This window comes from Pelobates fuscus, chromosome 5, assembly GCF_036172605.1.
Source record: "Pelobates fuscus isolate aPelFus1 chromosome 5, aPelFus1.pri, whole genome shotgun sequence".
In the NCBI taxonomy this organism is placed as follows: Eukaryota; Metazoa; Chordata; class Amphibia; order Anura; family Pelobatidae; genus Pelobates; species Pelobates fuscus.
Genome location: NC_086321.1, coordinates 271,927,634 through 271,955,226, shown reverse-complemented (window position 1 = coordinate 271,955,226; position 27,593 = coordinate 271,927,634). Strand labels below are relative to the sequence as shown.

The following is a 27,593-nucleotide window of genomic DNA, read 5'->3' as shown; positions in this document are numbered from 1 at the left end:
CACTGTGTGCAGAATTATTAGGCAAATTAGTATTTTGACCACATCATCCTCTTTATGCATGTTGTCTTACTCCAAGCTGTATAGGCTCGAAAGCCTACTACCAATTAAGCATATTAGGTGATGTGCATCTCTGTAATGAGAAGGGGTGTGGTCTAATGACATCAACACCCTATATCAGGTGTGCATAATTATTAGGCAACTTCCTTTCCTTTGGCAAAATGGGTCAAAAGAAGGACTTGACAGGCTCTGAAAAGTCAAAAATAGTGAGATATCTTGCAGAGGGATGCAGCACTCTTAAAATTGCAAAGCTTATGAAGCGTGATCATCGAACAATCAAGTGTTTCATTCAAAATAGTCAACAGGGTCGCAAGAAGCGTGTGGAGAAACCAAGGCGCAAAATAACTGCCCATGAACTGAGAAAAGTCAAGCGTGCAGCTGCCAAGATGCCACTTGCCACCAGTTTGCCCATATTTCAGAGCTGCAACATCACTGGAGTGCCCGAAAGCACAAGGTGTGCAATACTCAGAGACATGGCCAAGGTAAGAAAGGCTGAAAGACGACCACCACTGAACAAGACACACAAGCTGAAACGTCAAGACTGGGCCAAGAAATATCTCAAGACTGATTTTTCTAAGGTTTTATGGACTGATGAAATGAGAGTGAGTCTTGATGGGCCAGATGGATGGATTGGTAAAGGGCAGAGAGCTCCAGTCCGACTCAGACGCCAGCAAGGTGGAGGTGGAGTACTGGTTTGGGCTGGTATCATCAAAGATGAGCTTGTGGGGCCTTTTCGGGTTGAGGATGGAGTCAATCTCAACTCCCAGTTTCTGGAAGACACCTTCTTCAAGCAGTGGTACAGGAAGAAGTCTGCATCCTTCAATAAAAACATGATTTTCATGCAGGACAATGCTCCATCACACGCGTCCATGTACTCCACAGCGTGGCTGGCAAGAAAGGGTATAAAAGAAGAAAATCTAATGACATGGCCTCCTTGTTCACCTGATCTGAACCCCATTGAGAACCTGTGGTCCATCATCAAATGTGAGATTTACAAGGAGGGAAAACAGTACACCTCTCTGAACAGTGTCTGGGAGGCTGTGGTTGCTGCTGCACGCAATGTTGATGGTGAACAGATCAAAACACTGACAGAATCCATGGATGGCAGGCTTTTGAGTGTCCTTGCAAAGAAAGGTGGCTATATTGGTCACTGATTTGTTTTTGTTATGTTTTTGAATGTCAGAAATGTATATTTGTGAATGTTGAGATGTTATATTGGTTTCACTGGTAAAAATAAATAATTGAAATGGGTATATATTTGTTTTTTGTTAAGTTGCCTAATAATTATGCACAGTAATAGTCACCTGCACACACAGATATCCCCCTAAAATAGCTATAACTAAAAACAAACTAAAAACTACCTCCAAAAATATTCAGCTTTGATATTAATGAGTTTTTTGGGTTCATTGAGAACATGGTTGTTGTTCAATAATAAAATGAATCCTCAAAAATACAACTTGCCTAATAATTCTGCACTCCCTGTAGTCTAATTTCCATATCCTCCTTAACCCCTTAAGGACACATGACATGTGTGACATGTCATGATTCCCTTTTATTCCAGAAGTTTGGTCCTTAAGGGGTTAAAGCCAATTTCCATCTAAAGCACCATCTTGCCTCCCAAGCCTATCCAAGTCAATTCCAATCCCTTAGTTTGAATAAATGATCACTATTTAGATTTTCAAAATTTAAAAGAAATCTTGAACCAGTGAGTCATTGTTATCCACAGTAATATATAGTTTTGGAAATGTGCATTTCTCTGTGTTTGGGGGAAAGGAGAGTGATATGACATCTCCACTTTTTATTTAACAGGACAGTCATCTTGTGAAATATATTCGGAATTTGCACACCCAGACCCTGTTAGCTGTTACATTAAATAATGTATAGTTGCAGTGCAGATTTAATTGTGAAAAGCAAATGAGAAAAATCTTTAAAATATACATTTGATTGATAAAGAAAACCTTGATTATATTAATGTCTGGTGCCACAAAATCAGGAGAACTCCTCTAGCTGGATTCTTGGTTCTCTTCCACTCTCTAAATCTATTATTTTCTTAATTTCTGATCTTTTTCTGGTAAAAATATATATAACACAAGGGACTATTTTGTCTTGTGTATTTTTCTTACCCTTGACAAAGGATAAAGCTTAAGGCAAGCTCCACTTCCATTGTCAAGTCCCATTTTCCTACAAGACTCACCTGCAAGATTCATCCATCCTTTCTCTACTCTCATGATCCATCTTTCTCCGAGCATCGCAAATATACAAACTGTGAGCATGCGCGAGACTCTGGAAAAACAGCACATGACAGAAGCATGCATACATCACTGACAGAATACCCTAAAATGGTTTAAATGGGCAAAATTCAAAAATAAAATATACATTGGGGAGACAATACAGACGCAAAGAGTCGAGGGGGGACACGTAAAAAGAAAAAAATATGTGACAGAGCCACGTTAAATACCAAAAGTGGAGCTTCTTCGTGACATAGACGGCTCCACAAAGATTGGTGGGGAAGTGACATATTAATTGCACAGCAGTAACCTTATTCACTTCTCTAACTCCATAAACAGTATGTTTTAATTTATCTTGCATTTATTTGATCAGCATCACACACATTCATACAACGTGATTGAGAGCTGGATTGTACTCCGGGTAGGATAGCACAGTAAAGTCTAGAAAATGTAATTAACATATGGTTAAGGAGGCTGTTAAGTGACAGTAGGGGTCAGTCATAAAGAGGAATTCTGAAAGTGGAACTATCAGCTGGAAAATTGTATTAAGTTCCACAGTGACTGCTCCACATTTTGATGCTTGATTGAGAATAAAACTTTATGTATAAACTCCAGTATTTAAATGTATAAAAATGAGGTATAAGGAACTAGCCAGCAAAGCAATTAAAGGGACACTATTGTCACCAGAACAACTACAGTTTGTTCTGGTGAGTAGAAGCATTCCCTTCAGGCTTTTTGCAGCAAACACTGTCTTTTCAGATGAAATGCAGTATTTACATTACAGCCTAGTGATAACTTCATTGGCCACTCCTTAGATGGCTGCTAGAACTGCTTCCTATCTCGGTCTTGCCTAGTGTGCATCACAACATTCAATATCTCCACCCTCTGCATGCAGATACTGAATGTTCCTCATAGAGTTTCATTGATTCAATTTATCTCTATGAGGAGATTCTAATTGGCCAGGGCTGTGTTTAAATTGTGCTGGCTCTGCCCCTGATCTGCCTCCTTGACTGTCTCAGCCAATCCTATAGGGAAGCATTGTGATTGGCTCAGGATAACACTTCTGGTTATATCAGCAGACAGCTTGTAGGTCTTAGGCAGACAGGTGCAGAGCCAGCAGCTTCAGGCTTGAATACAAGTAAGATTTTACTATATTTAGGGAGGCAAGAAAGGGGCTAGATGATGGCTTTAACACTATAGGGTCAGAAATATATGTTTGTGTTCCTGACCTAATAGTGCTCCTTTAAGCGATGGCTGAGTGAGCTGTACATAGAAAAAAAGGTTTGAATATATTATTAAACGGCTTGCATCTCACAAATAACTGTGATTGTACATTTCGAGGCTCCTGAGCCAGTCTGTATAGAATGCTTTTCCTACTTCGCCTAGTGCGCATTCTTGTGCTTTTAAAAAACAATTTTTTACTTAACCAAATCAACAGTTGATAAATATTTGCTATCATTATCTCATCAAGTGGTTTATTTTACATTATTATTTTAATAACATCTCATGCTCAGTCTGTACTTCTGAGTGATGCCCCCACTTCTGCATTAGATTATTGGAAAACACCACTGTAAACATTGTTTGAAAAGTACCCTTCAAAGATAATCTTATGGATTGCAAACTGGTTTAGCAGGACCTTCACCTATTCACCTCTGCTACATTCTGTATGTAAATTACTTGTCACATATCCTCATTCTATAATTGTAAAGTGCTGTGGAATATGTTGTTTCTATATAAATAGTAATAATAATCTTAACCTCCTTTGAGGGGAAAAAGATGTGCAAATCATCCTTCCATTTAAACCTAATGCTGGTTGATGTATCATAATAATAATAAACCAATAATTGAGCTGCAGTTACTGAAACAGTCATATTCCTTGCATGTCTACTTCTGTGACTCACGTTGTATGCATTATCCACCCATAATCTTGTTTCTTTTCTCATCTGTCTCTTTTCCAGGCTCTAGATGGGCAGAATATATACAATGCATGCTGTACTCTGCGCATTGAATCCTCCAAGCTAACAAGCCTTAATGTCAAGTACAACAATGACAAGAGCCGTGATTTTACCCGCATCGATCTACCTACTGGCGAAGGACAGCCCACACTTGATGCCACAATGGCTACAGCTTTTGGTGAGCACTGTAATATTACCATTATTAATTACACAGATATAGCATGCATTTTCAATTACACATGAAAGCTCATCGGACGGGACTCTTCTCCCCATCTTTTTATTGGTAGTTTAAGTTTTGATTACTTACGATTTTGTTGTGTGTTGCTTTTTTTTCTTCTTCTTCAGTTTGAAGGTCAAATACAATGTCATTACAAACGTGGATGTCGAACACATGTATAATGAAAATGTCTTCAGGAACATTACTAGTTCCCCTTATGATATCTTTAAAATAACTGCACATTTGCATGTGAATTATTGTACTTGGCTACATGAAGTAGGCATTCTGCTGCAGGGCTTTGTATAATAGTTATGGTGATTCATAAACATTGTAGCTTGAAATCAGAGCCTATCCTGTTGGCATGTGCCACCCAGTCCAACCATAGTCTCACAAGGGAAGAAATCAATCAAGAATAAATGTCAGATCATGGTGAAATAACTGCTAGAGGAGCCTAGATATGATGGAGTAGCCTTCCAAACAGCATAGAAGGCAATTGTGTTTCTATAACTGTTCCATTTGTAAAAAAAAAAAAAACAACAAAAAAAAAACATGCATTGCTGAGTTTGTGACTGCATGAATTGAGAATAATCCATGGAATTTGGATGGGAATTAAAGATACTCTCCCTCACCAAACTCCAAAAAACTGTTCTAGATTCAGGGGCGGACTGAGAACCCTCAGGGCCCCCGGGCAAAATAAATCAAGGGCCCCCTTACAGGCCCCACCCATACTCCGCAGTAAGTGCCACCCATGTCCCGCCTCCATGCACCGCCTCCAGCCACACCCTACACAATCTTTAGACACAAGGAACAAAAGTGCAATAATCCCTTCAAGGCCCCAGTAGAGACTACAATTGAGGGCTAATGGGCCATGGAGGGGGGTCTTTCTAGCAGAGGCTATCTCAGTGTCCTTTAGAGAGTGTGTTAGAAAGAATCCCCTCCAGGTCCCATTAGAGACTACAATGGAGTCTAATGGGGCCTGGAGGGGGGTCTCTCCAACACTCTGGTTCCTATTCACAATATAGCAACACAACATAGCTCGCTGATACCTAGGCCAAGTTGGCTCCTCTTACCTTAATTACTGTTGCTGTGTGCTGAAGGCTGTGGGCTTACTGGCTGCGGCTGGCAGGCTGTGGGCTTGCTGGCAGGCTGTGGGCTTGCTGGCTACTGCCGGCAGGCTGTGGGCTTGCTGGCTGCGGCTGGCAGGCTGTTGGCTTGCTGGCTGCGGCTGGCAGGCTGTGGCTTGCTGGCTGGCAGGCTGTGGCTTGCTGGCTGCGGTTGGCAGGCTGTGTGCTTGCTGGCTGTAAGCCTAACTGGTGGCCTGTGGGCTGGCTGGCTTGCTGGCTACTGGGGCACTTGTAGATTATTTAAAGAAATAATCCATGCACAATAACCACTACTGCTCTGTGTAGTCGTTATGGTGCCAGGAGGGCCGGGCCCACCTCCAAGAGTAAGTAGTCAAACCGTTTAAGAACAGTTTGACAACTTACCTGGGGTCTGCTGGAGGCTGTAGTAGGGTATAGGAGCAGTTGTGCAATGTGTAAGGAGTGCAGTGTGTGTGAAAGGTTCAGTGTGTGTGAGGGGGTGTAGTGTGTGAATGTGTAGGGTGTGTGGGGCAATGTGTGTATGAGGGGGCTGTGTATGTGTGTGGCAATGTTAGTATGGGGGGCTGTGTGTGTATGGGTGGGCAGTGTATGTGTGTGTGTGTGAGGCAATGTGTGTAAATGTGTATGGTGTGTGTGGGGGCAGTGTGTGTGTATGGGGGGCGGTGTGTGGGGGCAGTGTGTTTATGGGGCTAGAGTTCACTCTCACCACTGCGACCCCCAGGAATCCCTGGTGGTCACAGTGTTGAGAGTGAACTCTAGCCCGTAGCTCCAGGGCTAGAGTTTACTCTCGCAAGAGCCGTGCTCGCGCAAGAAGGACCCAGAGGAGCTGCAGGCTGAGCTCCCGGGTCCTCTCTTCCTCCCTCTCCTGCCGGCTGCCCGCACGGTGCCTGCGGACAGGGTAGGGGGCAATTGCCCTCCTCTTACTCCCCCCTCCCCCTCTTCTTACCCCCTACCCCCTCTTCTTACTCCCCCTCCCCCTCTTCTTACTCCCCCTCCCCCTCTTCTTACCCCCCTCTTCTTAGTCCCCCCTACCCCCTCTTCTTACTCCCCCTCCCCCTCTTCTTACTCCCCCCCTCCCCCTCTTCTTACCCCCCTCTCTCTTCTTACCCCCTCTCTCTTCTTACCCCCTCCCTCTCTCTTCTTACCCCCTCCCTCTCTCTTCTTACCCCCTCCCTCTCTCTTCTTACCCCCTCCCTCTCTCTTCTTACCCCCTCCCTCTCTCTTCTTACCCCCTCCCTCTCTCTTCTTACCCCCTCCCTCTCTCTTCTTACCCCCTCCCCCTCTCTCTTTTTACCCCCTCTCTCTTTTTACCCCCTCTCTGTTTTTACCCCCCTCTCTGTTTTTACCCCCCCTCTCTGTTTTTACCCCCCCTCTCTGTTTTTACCCCCCCTCCCTCTGTTTCCCCCCCTCTCTGTTTTTACCCCCCTCCCTCTCTCTCTGTTTTTACCCTTCCCTCCCTCCCTGGTTTTCCCCCCTCTCTGTTTTTCCCCCTCCCTGTTTTTACCCCCCTCCCTCCCTCCCTGTTTTTATCCCCCTCCCTCCCTCTCTATTTTTACCCCCCCTCTGTTTTTACCCCCTCTCTCTGTTTTTACCCCCCTCTGTTTTTACCACCCTCCCTCTCTCTCTGTTTTACCCCCCTCCCTCTCTCTCTGTTTTTACCCCCTTCCCTCCCTCCCTCTCTGTTTTTACCCCTCCCTCTCTCTCTGTTTTTACCCCTCCCTCTCTCTCTGTTTTTACCCCCCTCCCTCCCTCTCTCTCTGTTTTTACCCCCTTCCCTCCCTCCCTCTCTGTTTTTACCCTTCCCTCCCTCCCTCTCTGTTTTTACCCCTCCCTCCCTCTCTGTTTTTACCCGCTCCCCTGTAGCGTGGCCGAGCTGCTCTCCGGTCCGCGGTGCCCGGCCGGAGTGATAGAAAGGTGCACACTGAGTGTGCACCTTCCTGTCAGTCCGGCCGGGTACAGGAAACAGAAACTCCTGTTCCGCGCGGAACAGGAGTTTCTGTTTGCTGTACCCGGCCGGACTGACAGGAAGGTGCACAGTGTGCACCTTCCTATCACTCCGGCCAGGCACCACGGACCGGATAGCAGCTCGCCCATGCTACAGGGGAGGGGAGAAGCTGCAGCCGCCTGAGGCTCTTAAGAGAGCGCTCAGGCGGCTGCAGTATTTAAAGGGGCGGCCGGGCCCCCTGATGGCGGGCCCCCATCCCGGCCTGGCCCTCGGACCATGTCCGAAGTGCCCGACCGGTCAGTCCGCCCCTGTCTAGATTCTCCCTTTTGGCAGTCTTCTTGAACAAAATCATCCTTGTTCTTCATTGTATGTCAATCTTTATTCTGTATAACCCTACTGTAAGTCACAATGAAATGTCTTATTTTAGAAATTACAATAGTATTTGGATGTAGATACATCATTAAGAAGCATATCATTAAAAGTAAAGTCTTTCTTCTATGCAGGAAGAGGCGTGTTTAATCTCCCAGTAATAAACATATCGGTTCTTGCAAGGTTACATTTTATTTGCCAACAAAAGTAGCACTTTGTCTATGCTTTACTTGCACTTTAGTTTTAAAGATTAGCATGGCCTCAGTGAATGCCTGAGAAATGATTACAGTTGTGTAATAATCTGAAAAGAACACCGTTGGTGTCTCTTGTTCTTGCATTTTTCAGTGTTTTTGCTCAAGTAGAGATGCCACTTCTAAAGTACAATCACATTCGTTTCTATATTTCCATGTTCTGAATGTCACTTGATAAATACTCCCTATGTGTGTAACAAGAACCATAGTCCACAGTTTAGCTTATTACAGTCTAAGCTTTTTATGGGCTACCTGTAATTACTGTCAACAAAAAACATACATTTTGTGTCACATCTCTTTACTGTCTGCATAATTGCTGCACTGCCAGCACGAACATGCTGCCCACATCAAACTTGTCTTCTCGAAAGAGTTTGCAAATTTCATTATTCATCATGTTGGCATGTCCCTGTTACTTTTACAAAGTTCTTCACTAAGGTAAGAATTACCATGAATTCAAAGTGAATTTCAAATTTAAGGCCAAAATAGTCCAACTAAAAACCGAATTTTTGTATTTTGTTTTTGAAAGAATCACTATAGGGTCACTATAGGGTCACTTTTGACACTATATAGTTTTAAAACCACCATCTAGCCCCCTGGGCCCATTATGCTTCCATAAATTTAGTAATAATCTTACTGTATTCAAGCTTGAAGCTGTAACTCTGCCTGCTGTTAGACTCAGAAAAACAAGCTGTCTGCTGACATCAGAAGTGGTAGCCTGATCCAATCACAATGCTTCCCCATAGGATTGGCTGAGACTGACAAAGAGGCAGATCAGGGGCAGAGCCAGCATGATTCAAACACATCCCTGGCCAATCAGCATCCCCTCATAGAGATGATTGGCCAGTGAAGTTATCACTAGGCTGTAATGTAAACACTGCATTTTCTCTGAAAAGACAATGTTTACAGCAAAAAGCCTGAAGGTAATGATTCTACTCACCAGAGCAAATTCAATAAACTGTAGTTGTTCTGGTGACTATAGTGTCCCTTTAAGGGTTACTCCAAGCATCATAACCACTACAGCCCCATTACCTAGGTCCCTGCCAGGCTATTACGATCTCTGGTGGTCCAGTGACATGCTTCCACTGAGCTGCAGAATCTGGTAGCTGTGGCGGTTTTGGTATTTGCAATGTGTGCCCTGGTTTGCCATGTCTGAACAGGGTTCTGACGTAATTAGTTAAATCTTCATAATACATTTAAATGAAAATGGATCATCTAATAAAAAAAGATTAATACAAGTTATAGTTGATTTTCTATTTTTTTAAGTCAATGGGTAAATTGCAGAGAATTGTTAGTACCTTTTTAAATGGATACTTTTGAATTGATGTCTAACCCATTTCTATCATTTGTATACAATTAATGATAAAATATATAAAAATATACTTCTCTGAATATCTGTAGTGATAAAATCTGCTTACCTTAAATTTCACTTTAGCCTGGAACTGGCTGGTGTCTCTTAAGCCAGTGGACATGTATCACATTGAGACAACTTTCTCATTCAATAGCTTTAGCTTTGAATCAGTTGCCTCACTCGGCTGCCTGAAAAGAGCAGGTAAATGTGATTTATTTTTCATATTTACCTGCTTCTTCTTTCTTCTGCTTTCCGCACCCACTTCAGGGAGGATACTGATCTAACTGTTTTATTTTGGTTTGTAGATTTGTTTACAGTATTTTTTTGCTTGTTTTAAAAAATAATTGTCAAGGGATGCATGTTCCTATCAACAAAATGTTCTGCAGTAGGTGTAAGAACACAAAAGAAACAAATGTGTGAGTTGTAGGCGCTTATTTGTTTAGTGGTTTTCAGTGGTAGCAGCTTGTACACTTTGTGGGTGCTCCAAAAATCACCCACTATTTAGAAAACAAAATCAACAAAATGTTCTGCAGTAGGTGTAAGAACAACAAGAAAAAAAATATATATATATAAAAACTTGAATGCAGATTTAATTAATTGAAAATTAAATCAGGTTTGTATTCAGTAGCTCTATGTATATGTCGAGATAGGTTAAGTTTTATCATTAGATTATTTGAATAATTACATGAAACCGTTCAAGGGGAACGGTAAGCACCATAATCACTATAGCCATTGCCGTTGCAACAGCTAGGCGGATCAGGCAGCCGCTGGATTGCTGTAGAGATATATAGTACTCACTGCACTTCCCTTTAATGTTGTGCCGTTCATCAGTGCAAAATTATTTTTTTCAGAAGGATGCTCCAAGAAGCTCCAGGATAGTTCATGCAATAAAAATTAATCAAATTAGATGTAACTAATCTTGTTTGTCTGCTGCTTATCTTCTAACCACTCCTGCTTCATTTCTACTTTCAACCTTATTGGCCATGTGCTATACATGAATCAAGTATTGGCAGAAGAGCCCCCTCTAGTTTGTATGCACACAATCTCCTGGAACTTGGCCCGCTGTTGGCTTTACCTGAATTAAGTAGATAGTGTTTGTTCCCTCCGCCTATATATATAATACAGTAATCATGTTGCTCTTTTTTCCTATAGATTTCTTTCTATCTCTGTAATATTTCAGAAACCTTGGTATTATGTACAGGAAAGGGAAATGTTATCAGGCAAGAAAAGTGACAGTTTCCTTATAATTTGTGTTTTAGTCAATTTTCAAAAATATACTATACCATCACAAATCTTTGTGCTTTTATTTTAGCCAGTTTTCGCTGGTGTCTATTGTGTACTCACATCTGGTGTTAAGAAATGTTTGTTGTCATTGTTGAATGGAAATTAGAAAACTGAATGGATGGGGCTGTCATGCATGATGATAAAACCTACAGGCTAATGTTTTGTTTTTTAATTTTTGTGTGTTCAGCATTCAATAGCTATAGTACGGTCCTCGCGCACCCCTCCCATGCTTACGAATGAACAATCTGTTAACGTAGATAACAACTTTAATGGCCTGTCAAGCTCGATTATAGTTACGGTAGTTGTGCAGTATTCTAAAAAGAATAACCAGTGATTTTTTTTTTATTGATTTTTTTTTTTTTGTATCCTTGGTTTTAAAACCTCTAAATAAATAAAGTTGTATATTTATCTTTACACTTCATTAAAGAGAAATAAATGATGAATTAGAGGCAGCTAAAGCATGCACAGTAGAATTGGCTACCTGTAGCCTGAAGTTAAGATTAGTTCTGTGCCTCTCTTTGATATGCAGGACTACCAACATAGGTTGGTAGGACTTGACAAGAGTTTATTCTCCCTTCCTTCGAAGAAAAAAAAAAGCAATCATAACAAACCTATTTTTTGAATGCATTTTGTTGGAAGTAATAAAAAGTATCTTTGAAGTTTGCAGATTAGAGAAAGTACCTGTATTTAAATACCTGTACTTGTATTCTCAAATGGACACCGTGCACATCCCATAAACCTCTTTTAAGAAGAGTTCTAGGGGGTATGTAATAAGACTTTCAGCTTTCTGTAGATACTTACAGGAAACCGGAGACCTGGCCATGTGTAATGTCATTAATAAAAAAATACTGTTTGTGCAAGGTAACAGTAATGTAATTGTGTTTAACAGTAATTTAGTCTGACTACATAACTACACAACAACACTGAAAATAAATATGTGTATGTGTATATAATAGTAAAATATGGTAAATATATATATAATGGTAAAATATGGTAATAATAAAGTAACCAGACTAACAAAACTGCCTTTTTTTGTGCTGAATGCAAGATTACACATGGCTAACATTCATCTTCAACCATATTCCCTTGTATCAGTTCTGTTTTCTTTCAGTCATCTAAATTTATTGCAATGGTGAAGTTCAGCCAGGCACAATATTTACCCAGCTGCAACAGCCTATGGACAGTTTATCATTTAAATGAGTGTGGGAGAGAGTGCTGTTAGGTATTGATAGGGTGGAGAACCAATATAATTACATGCATGCTCCCCCACCCCTTAGTTACACCTGCCAGCTGTTAAGCAAGTGCCTGTTACATTCTATGGACATCCAACACATGAGCATGTTTTTCACTTGAACGCATGTAGGCCTACAATGCCTATCAGCCTCAGCAAGTGCCCAGATGGTCAATACAAGATCATTCTCTCCCTGAGATAAACAGTCTAGCGAAAGATGTCACTAAAATTATATCGGACGTTGGGCTAGTTGGTGACACAGCATCTTCATCCAAATATCGGTTTCATACAGTTTACATATGTTTATAAAGACAATGGTTAAAGAGTAGATAGCTGAAACGTTTTGTTTGCGTTTCTTTAGTTTCCACAGAAATTGTTTATTCTGTCATGTCAGCAAAATTTATGTGACTGGAATAATAAAACCCCCTTTAATCACCTGTAAATTAAATAACTTTAAATAGTAAAGTATACCTTTTAAAAATGGTCATGTGGACCACCCTGGGGGATCCATTGCAAAAAAAAAAAGAAAAGAAAAAATTGAGATTTCACAAGGTCCATTTCAAACTTTGCATTGTGGCATATCTTATGTACTGCAAAATAGACAAGTGCAAAGAAACTGTAACTAACAAATGTCCAGATTTAATGTCAGTGCATCATCTGGATGTATTGGTAACATTCTTGATTTTGCCCAGCTTATGCCATCATAATAATAATAATAGAACATGTTTCTTGATAACAATAATAAAGATAAACTGGATATTCATGCCAATAGACTCATCAAGAATCTGGATAATTATATACTATATGTCATTGGTGTGTTTCCTTTTTCTGAGAATTCTTAATTGTGTGAATTTTTAATTTATTGTGTGAATAAAGAGAAAAGTGCTCATGCCATTGTACAGAGCACTGGTGAGAGACCTCACTTGGAGTATTGTACACAGTACTGCAGACCGTATCTCCAGAAGGATATTGACACTTTAGAGAGCGAGTTAAGAGAAGGGCTACTAAACTGGTTCATGGATTGCAGGATAAAACTTACCAGGAAAGGTTAAAGGATCTTAACATGTATAGCTTGGAGGAAAGACGAGACAAGGGGGATATGATAGAAACACTTAATTACATAAAGGGAATCAACACAGTAAAGGAGGAGACTATATTTAAAAGAAGAAAAACTACCACAATAAGAGGACATAGTCTTAAATTAGAGGGGCAAAGGTTTAAAAATAATATCCGGAAGTATTACTGTACTGAGAGGGTAGTGGATGCATGGAATTGCCTTCCAACTGAAGGTTAACACAGTGAGGGAGTTTAAGCATGCATAGGCATAAGGCTATCCTAACTATAAGATAAGGCCAGGGACTAATTAAAAGTATTTTGAATATTAGGCAGACTAGATGGGCCGAATGGTTCTTATTTGCCGTCACATTCTATGTTTCTATGTATGTGTTTAGCTAATTCATATTTATGATAACATTCTTCCCTTATGTGTGATCTTCTGAATGAAGATCACCTGAAACCTGCTATTTTGTTTGGCTATATTTTCATTAATGAAAATTATAATGTTAACAATATTTTTTATTAGGACTGTAGGTCCCCTTCTGTTCCCCTGTTCCCTTTTGGTTTTAAAAAAATTAAAGTTTAAAAGAGAGAACCCGTTTTCATTGCCAGGACTCCTCTGCTTAAGCTACGATCTGCTCCACTTCAGTGCTTCTGATAGAGAATTGAATAGGTATCTACAGCATTTGATTACAGTTTCACTTGGTTCTGGAGTAAGAAGCTGGCCACTACTAACCCTGCACAGATTAACCCTGCAATAGAAACATTGTGGTCAGGGCCGTCTTTAACACGCGGCAGCTGCCCCAGGCCCAGTTATTTTGGGGGGCCCACGGCAGCTGCCCTGTGGGCACTGCTGCCCATAACAATTATTTTTTTTCCCTCATTGACCTGCCGGTGCGACTGCAGCCGGGGGGCCCACACACTAAGGAGGCCCACCGGATGGCTCTAAGTGCCACCTGATGGGCATTTGTCAGCAGGGGCCCGGTCTGGCGCTGTGGCCCTTTAACAGTGTGTCCGGGCCACCTTGCTTACCGGCAGAATGGGAGGAAGTGACAGCTGCGAGTCACTTCCTCCCAGAGAGAGCACCTGCCCGGGAGAGACGACGGAGGCAGAGATGAGGGCAACTGTGAAAGCCAGAGCAGCCTCTCAGCAGCGTCAGCCACCATTCTGGACGGCAGGAAAACCAACCTACAAGGTAGGAAAGGATAGGTTATGTTTCTGAAAATACTTTACAACAATCAGTGTAATAGTGGGTGGTAAAAAGGGCAAATTTAAAGCCACTCTGAAAATTGTAGTGATGTCTGTGCCTCAACCTGTAAATTTTGCATGTGTGTGGCATTATGTCTGTTAGTGTGTGTGTGTGTGTGTGGCAGTATGTCTGTCTGTGTGTGTGTAAATATGTCCATTTGTTTCAAGCACATTTCAAGGTATTGATGTGCTTTGTGTCTCTTTGAAGTTGCTATAATAGGAATATAGAAAACGTGGATTAGAAAGATAATCTAAAATGGTCTCACATGGGAGTATTTAGAACAAATAATGCAACCACAATAATATTGCACCTGCAGATGGGCAACTTTACGTCAAAGCGTGGAATGATGAGACCGCTTAGAAGCGCAAGTCAAGTCAGTTCCACACATGGACCTTAGTGCTGTGACCAACAACGATATTTATAGCACACCTAAGTCAATTTTCCAAAATTTTTAAAAACCTGTAAATGATAATCTAGTATCACCAGGTGGTGGCTGGGAATGGTTTTCTAAGATTGGGAGCGGATGTAAATGGCTAATTGATGTGTATATGTGTCAGTGTGTGTGTGTGTCAGTATATGTGCCTGTGTATCTGTGTGTATCTATATGTTCTTAGTGTGTGTATATGCATGTGTGTTTGCATCTGTGTGTATGTGTGTCAGGTTGTGTATCTGTGTCACTGTGTGTATCTACATGTGCGTCGTTTTTTTTGCATGCGTGTCGGATCTCTGTGACTGTATCTGTGTGTGTCAGGTTGTGTAGATGTGTCTTTATATCTGTGTGAATCGATATTTGTGTGTGTGTGTATGTGTATCTGTGTGTGTCAGGTTGTGGATCTGTGTGTTAGTGCATGGATCTGTATGTTGTCACTGTGTGTATCTGCATGTGTGTCAGTGTGTCGTGCATATGAGAACACTTCAAAAGGGATTAGTGCATAGGTAACTATGATTGGAGCTGGTTAACGTGACTGCTAATTATCCTAGATAGCGTAATGTATTTTGATAGGGCTCCTTTTTTTGTCTCTCCCTTGCTTCATAACAGATAGACCCCACCTGAGTAGTTGTTCTTTGTCCTGCATGCTTGGGTGTATGTGGATGGTGAAAATAAAGCAAAATAGTATATTTCTTGAAATGATATTACTTTGTAGCATTGATCGGTAGTCCAGATTGCGCTCGATAGTTCAGGTTATGTCTGTGTGTATTGGCTGTGGGTACAAGCCGGTTCTGAATTGTAGCCCTGCCATAACGGTCAGCTGACTTGAAACCACTCTTTCTCCTTCAGTGTGTCCATGCTTGGTGTATGGATTCATTATGGTTTAGACCATTCCCTTTGAACATCATAAAGTGTTGTAGTCCTTTTTAAAAAAAATAAATAAAAAAAATTTACGCCTTTCCTCTCCTCTCTTGTATATATTTCTAATAATGTAAAATCCTTTTAAATTCTCAGTTGTGCGTTCTTTGAGCATGTGGACACTGGGTGTCACTATAATTTCACTTTTTTTGTGTAGTCTTATTTTCACATATCAAACTGCTAACCTACAATACTTCTTTTAAAGATGACACATATTGTTGGCCAAAATAGACTGTATAACTTACTTTTGCAGCACCAATTCTTATTGTGATTTAATTACTTCAAAATGAAACTTTTATTAAGTGTTCTAGTATTATATCATCACCTCTTTATATCAGTAGAGTGTGGCTGACTAGTGATACAAAATACAAAAGGGCTTGGTCAGCACACAAATATTTCAAAATCAGCTGTGGAGCTTTTTAATTAACATACACCTACTGATTTCATCTACAATAATTATTTTCTAAAGTTACAACTGTAACAAGCTTTGCCCTACATTGCTTGTAAATATGGTTTTAGCAAATCTTTACCTGATACTATTCGTTACATATTTGCAGGGCCGTTGCAAGTATTTTTGCTGCCCTAGGCAAAAAAAATTTGCTACCCCCCATAGGTCCTGCCCACCATGTGACACCACAATTCCCTACCCATATGTTCTGCCATATGAGCCAACGCCAGTGCTGCAGTGTCTTTTCTCTGAAATGGCAGTGTGTTTACATTAAAAAGCCTGCAGGGACAGGCTATGGACACCAGAACATTAAGCTGTAGTGGTTCTGGTGACTATAGTGTCCCTTTAATGTGAGGTAAATTAGGGATTAGTGTCACTAGTAATATACTGGATTGCCTACTTACCACTTGATGAGGACACGAAGATGATTATGGGCTTAGGCTGCAGCCTGGCTCCACTGGTGTTCAAACAGGCTCTCTGGAGGCATGGCTCACAAAAATCTACGAACAGGAAGCAGCTCTATTTTTTGGGGGCTCCCTACAAAGTTCACGGTCTTGGCCCCCAGGGCCTGACCGTGAGTATGTCTTCAACGCCCGCCCATAAGCCTTATGCCTACAAAGCCCACCTATGAGTTCACTCACAGGGAGTGGAGTGTATGTGTGTAGGGGATGTATGTGCTATTGTAGAGGATGTAATGTGTGTGTGTGTTCTTATGGAATGTAGTGTATAGGGATACCAGTTTGTGTAAGGGATGTAGTGTATGTGTGTGTATATGAGATGCAGTGTGTGTGTGTGTGTGTTATGGATGCATTGTGTGAATCCGCCCCTACTTAACGCCAGATGCGAGTAAGGTGTTGGTCCATTCCACTGTCCTTTCTTGCCTTGACTACTGTAATTCGCTTCTCAGTGGTCTTATGTGCTCCCATTACAGTCCATAATGAATGCGGCGGCGAGGCTCATCTTCCTGTCCGCCCGCACCTCCCATGCCTCACCCTTCTGTCAGTCCCTACATTGGCTTCCTATAAAATATAGAGCTCAATTTAAAATTCTGGTTCTTGCTTTCAAATCTCTACATAATGCTGCTCCCACCTATCTATCCTCCCTTATACACAAGTATGTCCCGTCTAGGCCCTTACGATCTGCTGAAGACTTACGTCTATCTTCTGTCCGTACTCCCACCTCTGATGCTCGCCTTCAAGATTTCTCGAGGGCTGCACCGTTCCTGTGGAACTCGCTTCCCTCCTCCGTTAGATGCTCACCCAGTCTCCACTCCTTCAAAAAATCGTTAAAAACCCACTTCTTCATAAAAGCGTATCAATTAAACTGTTAATAGCTCCCAACTGATTCCTCTTCTGCAACTGTCACTAGTCTAATACTATCCTTATCTTTTTGTGTCATTTTACCCCACTCCCTCTAGCATGTAAGCTCATTGAGCAGGGCCCTCAACCCCTCTGTTCCTGTGTGTCCAACTTGTCTGGTTACAACTACATGTCTGTTCGTCCACCCATTGTAAAGCGCTGCAGAATTTGACGGCACTCTATAAATATCATAATAATAATAATCTGTGCTTGTATGTGTAAGGGTTGAAAGGTGTGTATGTAATGTAATGAAGTGTGTGTGTCTGTAAGAGATGCATTAAAAGAAGGTGTGTGTGTGTGTGTGTAAGAGATGCACTGTGTGCTTCTGTGTATGTGTGCCGTTATTGGTCACCCCCCCATCCCACCATTTTTCCCTTAGTGGTCTCTCCCCCGCATCTTTTCCTTAGTGGTCTCCCCTCCCCCCCGCCTCCATCTTTCCCTTAGTGTTTTCTCCTCTCAGCCCCCCTCCACCTCCCATCTTTCTCCTCCCCTTCCATATTTCCCTCATTGGGCAGCTTCTGTTTCTTTTACCCGACCGGACTGACATGAAGTGCTCACTGAGAGCGCACTTCCTTTCAGTCCGGCCGGGTACAGGAAACAGACTGCACCGTGCTCCGCACCGCCCGGCCACGCTACACTGAGTGACTGGCAGGAGGGAGCTCGAAACTTCCGCCCTCGGCGACTGCTCAAGCCGCCTATAGGACCCGACGGCCCTGCATATTTGTTTATTCTGTACTCTGAACAGACCACTTTAGATTGCAGTTTTTAATACACAGGTACTTTCTGTGTTAGCTGGAACCTTTGGAAATAACAGACCTTGGGGGATATTCATCAGTGTTCTGAAGGTGGCTGTTAAATTTCATCATTATATTGTATTTATTAAAATTATCTTAAAAGTTATCTTCAAAGTGAATGTTGACCGGTCTTGCACAAATGTCTATTTCATAAGACTGCCAAATTTATAGTGGCATAACTGATCTTTTGTGTCTTTCTGTTGTGCTGATGAAAAAAATTTACACATAATCAAAAATAATTTTTAGGGTGGAAAAAAAACAGGTAAAAAAAAAATCTGACATTTAATAAATCACACCAAAATTTTATGAAATTTAAAGTAAAAGTATCGGTGACACTTTGGTAAATCTCACAGAGTTTATAACGCCCAACAGTCCCAATTTCGGGGTCCCGCTTTAGTTATCAGGTGTCCCACATCCAGGGACACAAGGGGGACTATCCTCTTTCTACCAGCGAGACAGACCCATTCCGTCCTTCAGTTGGCGCGTCCACTCCTTTTCTGGGCGGATCTGACCTGTGGGATTCGCCAGTGGTACAAGTCACATCACTGGTTGCATCCCCTCCCAGCCCCACTAACCCATCGTGATGTGCATACCTTCCAGTATTGGGATGTATGCCAGTCAATTTGTCTCTTGTGAATGCAAGAAACAGGGACCATACTGTGAACCAGAAGCATTGATGGAACAGGTGAATGTTTTGATAAGCAGGGTACCAACAGGTGAAAATATAAAGATTTAGAAAGAAAACAAAAACATTTAAAAAAAAAAAAGGAGAGTGGCACAGCGAAGGCCCTATATACAGTATTGCTTGCTGTTCTTCATGGAGTTTGAACCTAATTTGCTGAAAAAGAGTCTCCTGTTAGACATGAAACTTGTACTTTCTGGCTTAGTGGTGTCCCCCAGTTATTTGGATTTATTTTCCTTGTACGTTTATTTTGTTTACTGCCTGGTGCATTTCTATTATATTTTTCCACAGTAAGAGATTCTCAAGAGTGCAATATGTTACTAATTTTTCACTTACACTTACAAAAGTAACAACTTGGGTAGCCGAGCTGGTACCTGAAATTACTGCAAGGACGGTACTAGGTACAAATTTAGGGGTCTTTCCCACTGAAATCCTTTGAGTCTACACAGGAATTGAAGCTCTGTATAATTGAACTCCTCTGCTCTTGTGTTGCTTAGGTAAAGAGTAAAGGTGCATAGTAAGAATCTTCTGTAATGAGTTGTCCTCTTTGACACAAGTAATGAGTCACCTAAGCTAGGAACACCAGAGAAAGGGTTAACCACCCATATTTTAAAACATTAGAAAAATTGCCTATTAACAAAAGGAAAACGTCTAAAACATGTCTCAATATGTCTAAATCTGATACTTTTCTAGTGATGCCCTTCTCAACCAGGAAGTGGTCTCATAGATTTAGAATTACTTTGTGTATTAATGCACAATGTGGTTAAAGGTGTGAGCTCTGTCCTCCAGTGATGTAAACATCTTGCCAGTCACAGATAAATTGGATCGACCTGTGAACACCCTCTGCTCATTGCAGTGTAGATTCATATAACCTGATTTTTGGGACATGTTTGCTCATGAATTGTATCAGCTGGAATTCCAGGCTACATTTTGTTTCTCAAATTCCCCAACTACTAGCAGCAATAGACTGCAATTGACACAATTGCTTGATCTGTCTTGCTTACCTTCTATGATTCATTGTATGTAATAGCTGTGTAACAACAATGGTGTGTTGCTATAATTGAAAGGATTTTGTAGTTTTCCTTGTTTCTTTGTAGTGTGTGTGTGTGTGTGTGTATATATGTACACACACACTACAAATATGTCTGTATGTGTGTGTGTGTGTGTATATATATGTGTGTGTGAGTGAATATATAATATCTATAGAGAGAGAGAATTATGGACATTGGTAAGCTTCTAATGAATTTAGCGGATTTCAACAACACATTTGAAGTTGAAGTTATTGGGTTTATAGGGTATATAAAAAAAATCCTCCCCAATTCTCCAATTTTTTTGGGGATAGATAAATGACAGCGTATGCAAAAGAGAAGAAGCGGTTTATAATCTGACAGATACTACATCATCTGTGATACATGCTAGAGGCAATGGTATGGCTTGGGCTTGTATGGTGGCCTATGAAACTGGGTTATTGGTGATTTGACAGAAGCAGCAGGATACATTCTAAATAGTTTAGGGCTACACTATCTGCTCACATTCATGCAAATGTTTATGTAAATTAAGAATGCTTAAGAATACAGATGAACAGGGACATAAAAGTAAACAAAAGAAATTGTCAAAGCAAAATAGTGAAATATACTGTCACCTGACCTCAACCCAGTGAACATGGACATTTTATATATGATTCTTAGTTTGCCCAATTACTTTAGCCCCTCAAATTGGGGAGTCTACATTGCTGTAATTTCTAACCGTTCATACTATATTTTTGTTACACATTAATGCTTCATTAAACCTTTTAGTTTACACTTCAATCACATCTTGGCTACTTTACATGGTGGTAGCCTACAAAAAATAGTTTCACAGTTGAAATAAGTATGACCTGACTTATGTTATAGTGGAACCTGACCTAGCTCCTTGTCACAGGTGCCTTATTACAGGGCTCTATTTAAACTTAGAAATATAAAGAGCCCAAAAAGGATGGATTTATCTCTTGAAAGGTAACTCCAACCACCACAACCACTTCTGTGATTTGAAGTGGTCATAGTTGTAGTAGTCTGTTCATACACAAAAATCTGAACTTTTGTACCAGAGGTTGGTTGTACCCCTGACACACACGACTTAACCATCCCAGAACTGTTTGAGTCTGTCTAATGTGAATTCTGTGCAAAAATTCCATGTCGTCCATGCACTGGTAACAGATTTAAAGGGACACTATAGTCACCTGAACAACTTTAGCTTAATTAAGCAGTTTTGGTGTATAGAACATGCCCCTGCAACCTCACTGCTCAATCCTCTGCCATTTAGGAGTAATATCCCTTTGTTTATGAACCCTAGTCACACCTCCCTGCATGTGACTTGCACAGCCTTCCATAAACACTTCCTGTACAGAGAGCCCTATTTAGGCTTTCTTTATTGCAAGTTCTGTTTAATTAAGATTTTCTTATCCACTGCTATGTTAATAGCTTGCTGGACCCTGCAAGAGCCTACTGTATGTGATTAAAGTTCAATTTAGAGATTGAGATACAATTATTTAAGGTAAATTACATCTGTTTGAAAGTGAAACCAGTTTTTTTTTCATGCAGGCTCTGTCAATCATAGCCAGGGGAGGTGTGGCTAGGGCTGCATAAACAGAAACAAAGTGATTTAACTCCTAAATGACAGTGAATTAAGCAGTGAAATTGCAGGGGAATGATCTATACACTAAAACTGCTTTATTTAGCTAAAGTAATTTAGGTGACTATAGTGTTCCTTTAATGAGCTTCTCCCTTGGGGAAAATTTTCTTTCCCCTGTCACTCTCCCTACCTCTGAGCACTCCCTCCATTGCTGAATTAAATATTAAAATAAAAACCTCCCCCTCTCCAATCCCACGGTCTCTCTCTCTCCCCAATACCGTTTTTTTGTTGTTGCAGGTACATATTATAACGGAGTCTTTGGAGTTTTATCGAGGGTAATTTCACAAAGGAACAATGAATTAGCCAGAGAAAACGACAAATTTATTCATCAACTAATCATGTCTGGCGAAGCTCATTTTCATTTAAATGGCTTTGTCAATAAGCAAAACTGTGGTTTCTGGGGTACAGAAAATGCATGGATAATTTATCAGTGCCAATTGCAACCTACCAAATGCACCATGTGCAGGGTGATCCCACAGGAAGCCATTCAAGCACTAGAGCTTTAAACAATAACTAATTTTTAAAGAATGCAATCATATTTGCCCAACTTTGCAAGGTGGCAAATGGAGCTCATTGGAAATATGTCACTGTAACTAGTCAAACAGATCTCCATTCATTAAGCATTAATTATATGTAATATCATTGAAATTGGTTCATTAATAAAAAAATGTATTGCCTCCTCCTCAGTGGCGTACTAAGGGGGGGGGGGCGGAGGGGGCGGTCCGCCCCGGGTGCCACCAGGGTGGGGAGTGCCATGACTCTGGTGTGGGGGCTGTGTGAGCTGTGGCCGCACAGTGCCCCATGGTAGTTAGGGTGCCGTGCGGCCAGAACAGCTCACACACGCAAGGAACAGCTGAACTGGCTGCACGGAAGGAAAGTGGGGGCGGGGCTAAGCAGAATCGGGGCAGAGTCAAATCGACAGCGGGGGCGGGGGCTTAATACGGCCCTTACCTGTTGCTGTTACTGCTGCACATGGAGGTGCAGCAAAAAGGAATCCCTGCCTCTCCACCTAACAGGCTCCAGGGAAGGACTTCAGGGAATCCACTCCTCCTCCAGCTCCAGTCTGTAAGTAATAGTGTGTGTGTGACTGTGTCTGTAAAACTGTCTTCCTGTAACTGTGTTTGTGTGTGTGTCTGCATGCCTGTAACTGTGTATGTGTGCGTGTGTCTGCATGCCTGTAACTGTGTATGTGTGTGTGACTGCATGCCTGTAACTGTGTGTGTGTGTGTGTGTGTCTGCATGCCTGTAACTGTATGTGTGTGTGTGTGTGACTGCATGCCTGTAACTGTGTGTGTGTGTGTGTGTGAGTGCATGCCTGTAACTGTTTGTGTGTGTGTGTGTGTGTGACTGCATGCCTGTAACTGTGTGTGTGTGTGTGTGTGTGTGTGACTGCATGCCTGTAACTGTGTGTGTGTGTGTGTGTGTGTGTGACTGCATGCCTGTAACTGTGTGTGTGTGTGTGTGTGAGACTGCATGCCTGTAACTGTGTGTGTGTGTGTGTGTGAGACTGCATGCCTGTAACTGTGTGTGTGTGTGTGTGTGTGTGACTGCATGCCTGTAACTGTGTGTGTGTGTGTGTGTGTGACTGCATTCCTGTAACTGTGTGTGTGTGTGTGTGTGTGTGTGTGTGACTGCATGCCTGTAACACTGTGTGTGTGTGTGTGTGTGTGAGACTGCATGCCTGTAACTGTGTGTGTGTGTGTGTGTGTGTGTGTGTGTGACTGCATGCCTGTAACACTGTGTGTGTGTGTGTGAGACTGCATGCCTGTAACTGTGTGTGTGTGTGTGTGTGTGTGACTGCATGCCTGTAACACTGTGTGTGTGTGTGTGTGAGACTGCATGCCTGTAACTGTGTGTGTGTGTGTGTGTGTGTGTGTGTGTGTGTGTGTGTGTGAGACTGCATGCCTGTAACTGTGGTGTGTGTCTGTCTGCCTGTAACTGTGTGTGTGTGTGTGTGTGACTGCATGCCTGTAACTGTGTGTGTGTGTGTGTGTGTGTGTGTGTGACTGCATGCCTGTAACTTTGTGTGTGTGACTGTCTGCCTGTAACTGTGTATGTGTGTGTTTCTGTGTGTGACTGCATGCCTGTAACTGTGTGTATGTGTGTGTGAGACTGCATGCCTGTAACTGTGTGTGTGTGTGTGTGTGTGTGTGTGTGTGTGTGTGACTGCATGCCTGTAACTGTGTGTGTGTGTGTGTGTGTGTGTGACTGCATGCCTGTAACTGTGTGTGTGTGTGTGTGACTGCATGCCTGTAACTGTGTGTGTGTGTGTGTGTGTGTGTGTGACTGCATGCCTGTAACTGTGTGTGTGACTGCATGCCTGTAACTGTGTGTGTGTGACTGCATGCCTGTAACTGTGTGTGTGTGTGTGTGTGTGTGTGTGTGTGTGTGACTGCATGCCTGTATCTGTGTGTGTGTGTGTGTGCGTGTGTGTGTGTCTGCCTGTGACTGTGTGATGTTGCCTGTGAGTGTGTGTGTGTGTGTGTGTCTGCCTGTGACTGTGTGATGTTGCCTGTGACTGTGTGTGTGTGTCTGCCTGTGACTGTGTGATGTTGCCTGTGACTGTGTGTATGTGTCTGCCTGTGACTGTGTGATGTTGCCTGTAACTGTGTGTGTGTGTGACTGTATATGTGACTGTCTGCCAATAACTGTGAGTGTGACTGCCTGGCTATGACTCTGTGTGACTACCTGTAACTGACTGTGTGTGTAACTGTCTGCCTATAACTGTGTCTGTGACTGTGTGACTGTCTGCATGTGACTATGTATGTGTGACTGTCTGCCTGTGACTGTTTGATGTTGCCTGTAACAGTGTGTGACTGTCTATGACTTTGTGCATGTTACTGTCTGCTCTGCCTTTTACTGTGTGTGTGTGACTGTCTGCCTGTGATTGTGTGTGTGTGTGTGAATGTGTATGTGTTTGTCTGCCTGTAACTGTGTGCATGACTGTCTCTGACTGTGTGTGTGACTGTCTGCCTGTAAATGTGTGTGTGTGTGTGTGGGGCTGCAGGGATTTTGTAGAAGGGGGCAGGGGTTTTGTATTGGGACAGTCTTTATAAGGGGATTTGTAGATGGGGTTTGCAGGGGTTTTGTAGACAGGGGGGCAGTACAGGATTTGTAGACTGGGGGGACAGGGGTTTTGTAGGAGGTGGTGGGGCACACAAGGGTTTTGTAGAAGGGGGCTGACAGCGGTTTTGCAAAGTTTCCAAATTTGTCCAATACAGAAAAAAAAAAAAGGAAAACATTTTACAGGTTTTTTTTTGGGGGGTGGGTGAGGGGGTCCGCCCCAGGTGCCAAATGCTCTAGGTACGCCCCTGCTCCTCCTTAATTACTCTACTCTGAATTTTTGCCCACCCTGTATAACTTTTTGCAAATTAATTTTACCTTAATAACCTTTCTTTGTTTTAAAGCTAGTTTGAAGTTGTGTGTTGTATTTTTTTCTTAATACTTTTGTTAGGAATCTTTCATTAATTATCTACCACTGGGTAGCTGTTTTTGTCCCTGAGCCTTTAAACCTGTATTTCAGTGGTTTGCATCTAATGTGTTTCTAATCGTGTCAGTCAGTAAAATGACAGCATTCCAAGGGTCATCATTAATAAGATGTGGTGGATCGGTCCTATCACATTTTATTTATTATTATTATTTAGTTATATATCTTTCTAAAAATGTAAAGCTGTCATGTTGTGGAAGGGGAATTTTCTTCCCGCCCCCCCCCCCCCCCATCTTAAATGTATGGTAGTCACATAAAGTGTCATAGCCACTTTAGATTTTTGACAGGTTTAAATTATCTTATTGTACGCATGTCATTCTGCTAGCGTAGCATTTATCGACTTTCATATGGAAATCTTAAACACTCTTTTAATTTATGCTTTTTTATTTTTTCTCAATGCATTTATGAAGCACAGCTAATTATCACGTCGATCACCCCTTGTGAATCTTGTCTCATTAACCCCTTGCAGAAAAACTATTAGACTGACACTTGTTGCTGCAGCCTGCAGATAGGTGTTTCTTTATGTGCAGTGGAATCACTGAAATGGCTTCCATTTTAGTGGCTCTACGTTCAGAGAAAAGGCAGTATTTACATTGGTTCTTAGTAACACCTCTAGTGGCTGTCACTCAGACGGCCACTAGAAGTACTTCCTAGTCCAGTGCTGCACAGTGCCTATGGTCAGCGTCTCCACGCTCTGCATGGAGGCCTTGAACTTTCCTCATAGAGATGCATTGATTCAATGTATCTCTGAGGAAATGCTGATTGGTGTAGTGTTTTGCCGTTTATGCAGAAAAGCCTCACAATGCTTTCCTATGGGAAAGCATTGGATTGGCTGAGATCATCAAGATTGATTTACTCAGCGATGGAGGCAGACAAGCTGCTGTGAAACCGCATGGCGTGGGAAAATGGTGAATAAAAACGCCTTTCCCATGCAATCAGAGGGTGGGGCCGGTTACCTAAACAGACACATTCATAGACACGCACACATACTCACTGACACACACTCCCTCTCACAAAATATTTGTTTTAATTCGATTTACAATGTTGGGAGAGCTGGAATGGATCCTTTCCCTGGGGTCCAGTGTGGCTGCTGTCATCTTGCTGCTATTCTTGCTCTGCTCGGTCTCACGCTTTTTAGTGATGTCAGGGCCGGAGTGAAGTCATATGCCAGCTCCCAGCATCACAGCAGGGCACGTGGGAGAGCAGAGCAGGAAGATGACGGTTCTAAGGGGAAAGGCTATGGGCATCTATGGCACCCTCCATTTTTGTCAGAGTGTTGTGTCAAATGATTTAACACAGAGTTGGGTGATATCACCAATAGCCAACACCATAACTGCTACAATAGGCTGCAATGTTTATGGTGCTTATTGTGTCCCTTTAAGTACAAGTCCAGTATATAATAGTACATTGTTGCTAAGTGGGTGTATCTGGTGTATAATCTATCAGCAAAGAATTTCTTTTAATATTTATTAAATTTATTATAAATATTTTACAATTTTAAGTAATCACGCATATTTGATAAAAGAGAACCTTGCTTGGTAATAGAGGGCTTTCAACATGACCGTTTCAAACAAGCATTTGTTTTAACCTTTTTTATTTATTTATTTATTCATTCTAAAAAAAAAAAAGTGTGGAATGCTGGGAACTGATCAGCTCAATTTAAGAAATTCTTGAAGTTCGGATTGGCTGCTGGTATTGCATGCTCCAGCAATTGTGTTATCATTAATCTCATCAGTCTACAGTTGTGATGTTCTCCTCCTATGCTGTTCCTATTGCCATAAACAACAAAATCTTCTAGTGATAAAGATAACCAGATTTTCAATTATTTGGTTAGGTAAAAATATTAAACGTTCCAATTTTTACGCAAAAAAGTATTTTAACAGATGGAGCTTTTTGAATGGGGAAGGGAGTCTGATTATATGGACATCAGAACTCTGTCTATTACATTTCCTTATCTGCTGATTAATGTAATAGTTGTTTTTAAATATGTATATATTTTCTTCCCTTAGGGGCTCCAGGTATCATCTCATCCCCGTATGCTGCAGCTGCTGGATTTGCTCCAGCTATTGGTTTCCCTCAGGCAGGTGAGGTTTGCCAAAATAAGAGATTTCATTTTATTAATAAAGCACATAAAACTCAATTTTTGTGGGCAATCTTTATTAACGTGCATAAACACATTCAGACATTTTTAAATGTATTTTCAAGGTTTTTCATTAAAAAAAGCATCTATTTCTGTGTATTTCCTTCAATGACTGTAACAACAGTTAATTTATTTTAATGTCCTCATGCACACTCATCCATACACACATGTCCTTGTTATTGGCTTGTTTTAAATAGCAGTTCTACTATAAGCCAGATAGCCCCCGTCTGTCCTTGAGCCAAGTATCACATGATCCTAGTCATCGTGATATTAAAAGCTGAAGATCTGCCTGATAGATATCCCGACTTATAGATTTAGAACTCTGTAGATGGTTCCATGCATTATCAAAATTTTCCTAATAGTGGTGAATTGA

The 27,593-nt window shown here is 41.6% G+C and overlaps 1 protein-coding gene across 4 annotated transcripts in view; it reads left to right on the top strand.

Moving 5' to 3' along the window:
• PTBP3 (polypyrimidine tract binding protein 3) overlaps window positions 1–27,593 on the top strand; it is a 258,869-nt gene that overhangs the window by 217,638 nt on the left and 13,638 nt on the right. For all 4 annotated transcript variants that reach the window (XM_063455301.1, XM_063455302.1, XM_063455300.1 and 1 more), the window contains 2 exons: window positions 4,244–4,418; window positions 27,090–27,164. In XM_063455301.1, the coding sequence (XP_063311371.1) occupies window positions 4,244–4,418; window positions 27,090–27,164 (250 nt within the window). The remainder of the gene's footprint in view (window positions 1–4,243; window positions 4,419–27,089; window positions 27,165–27,593) is intronic.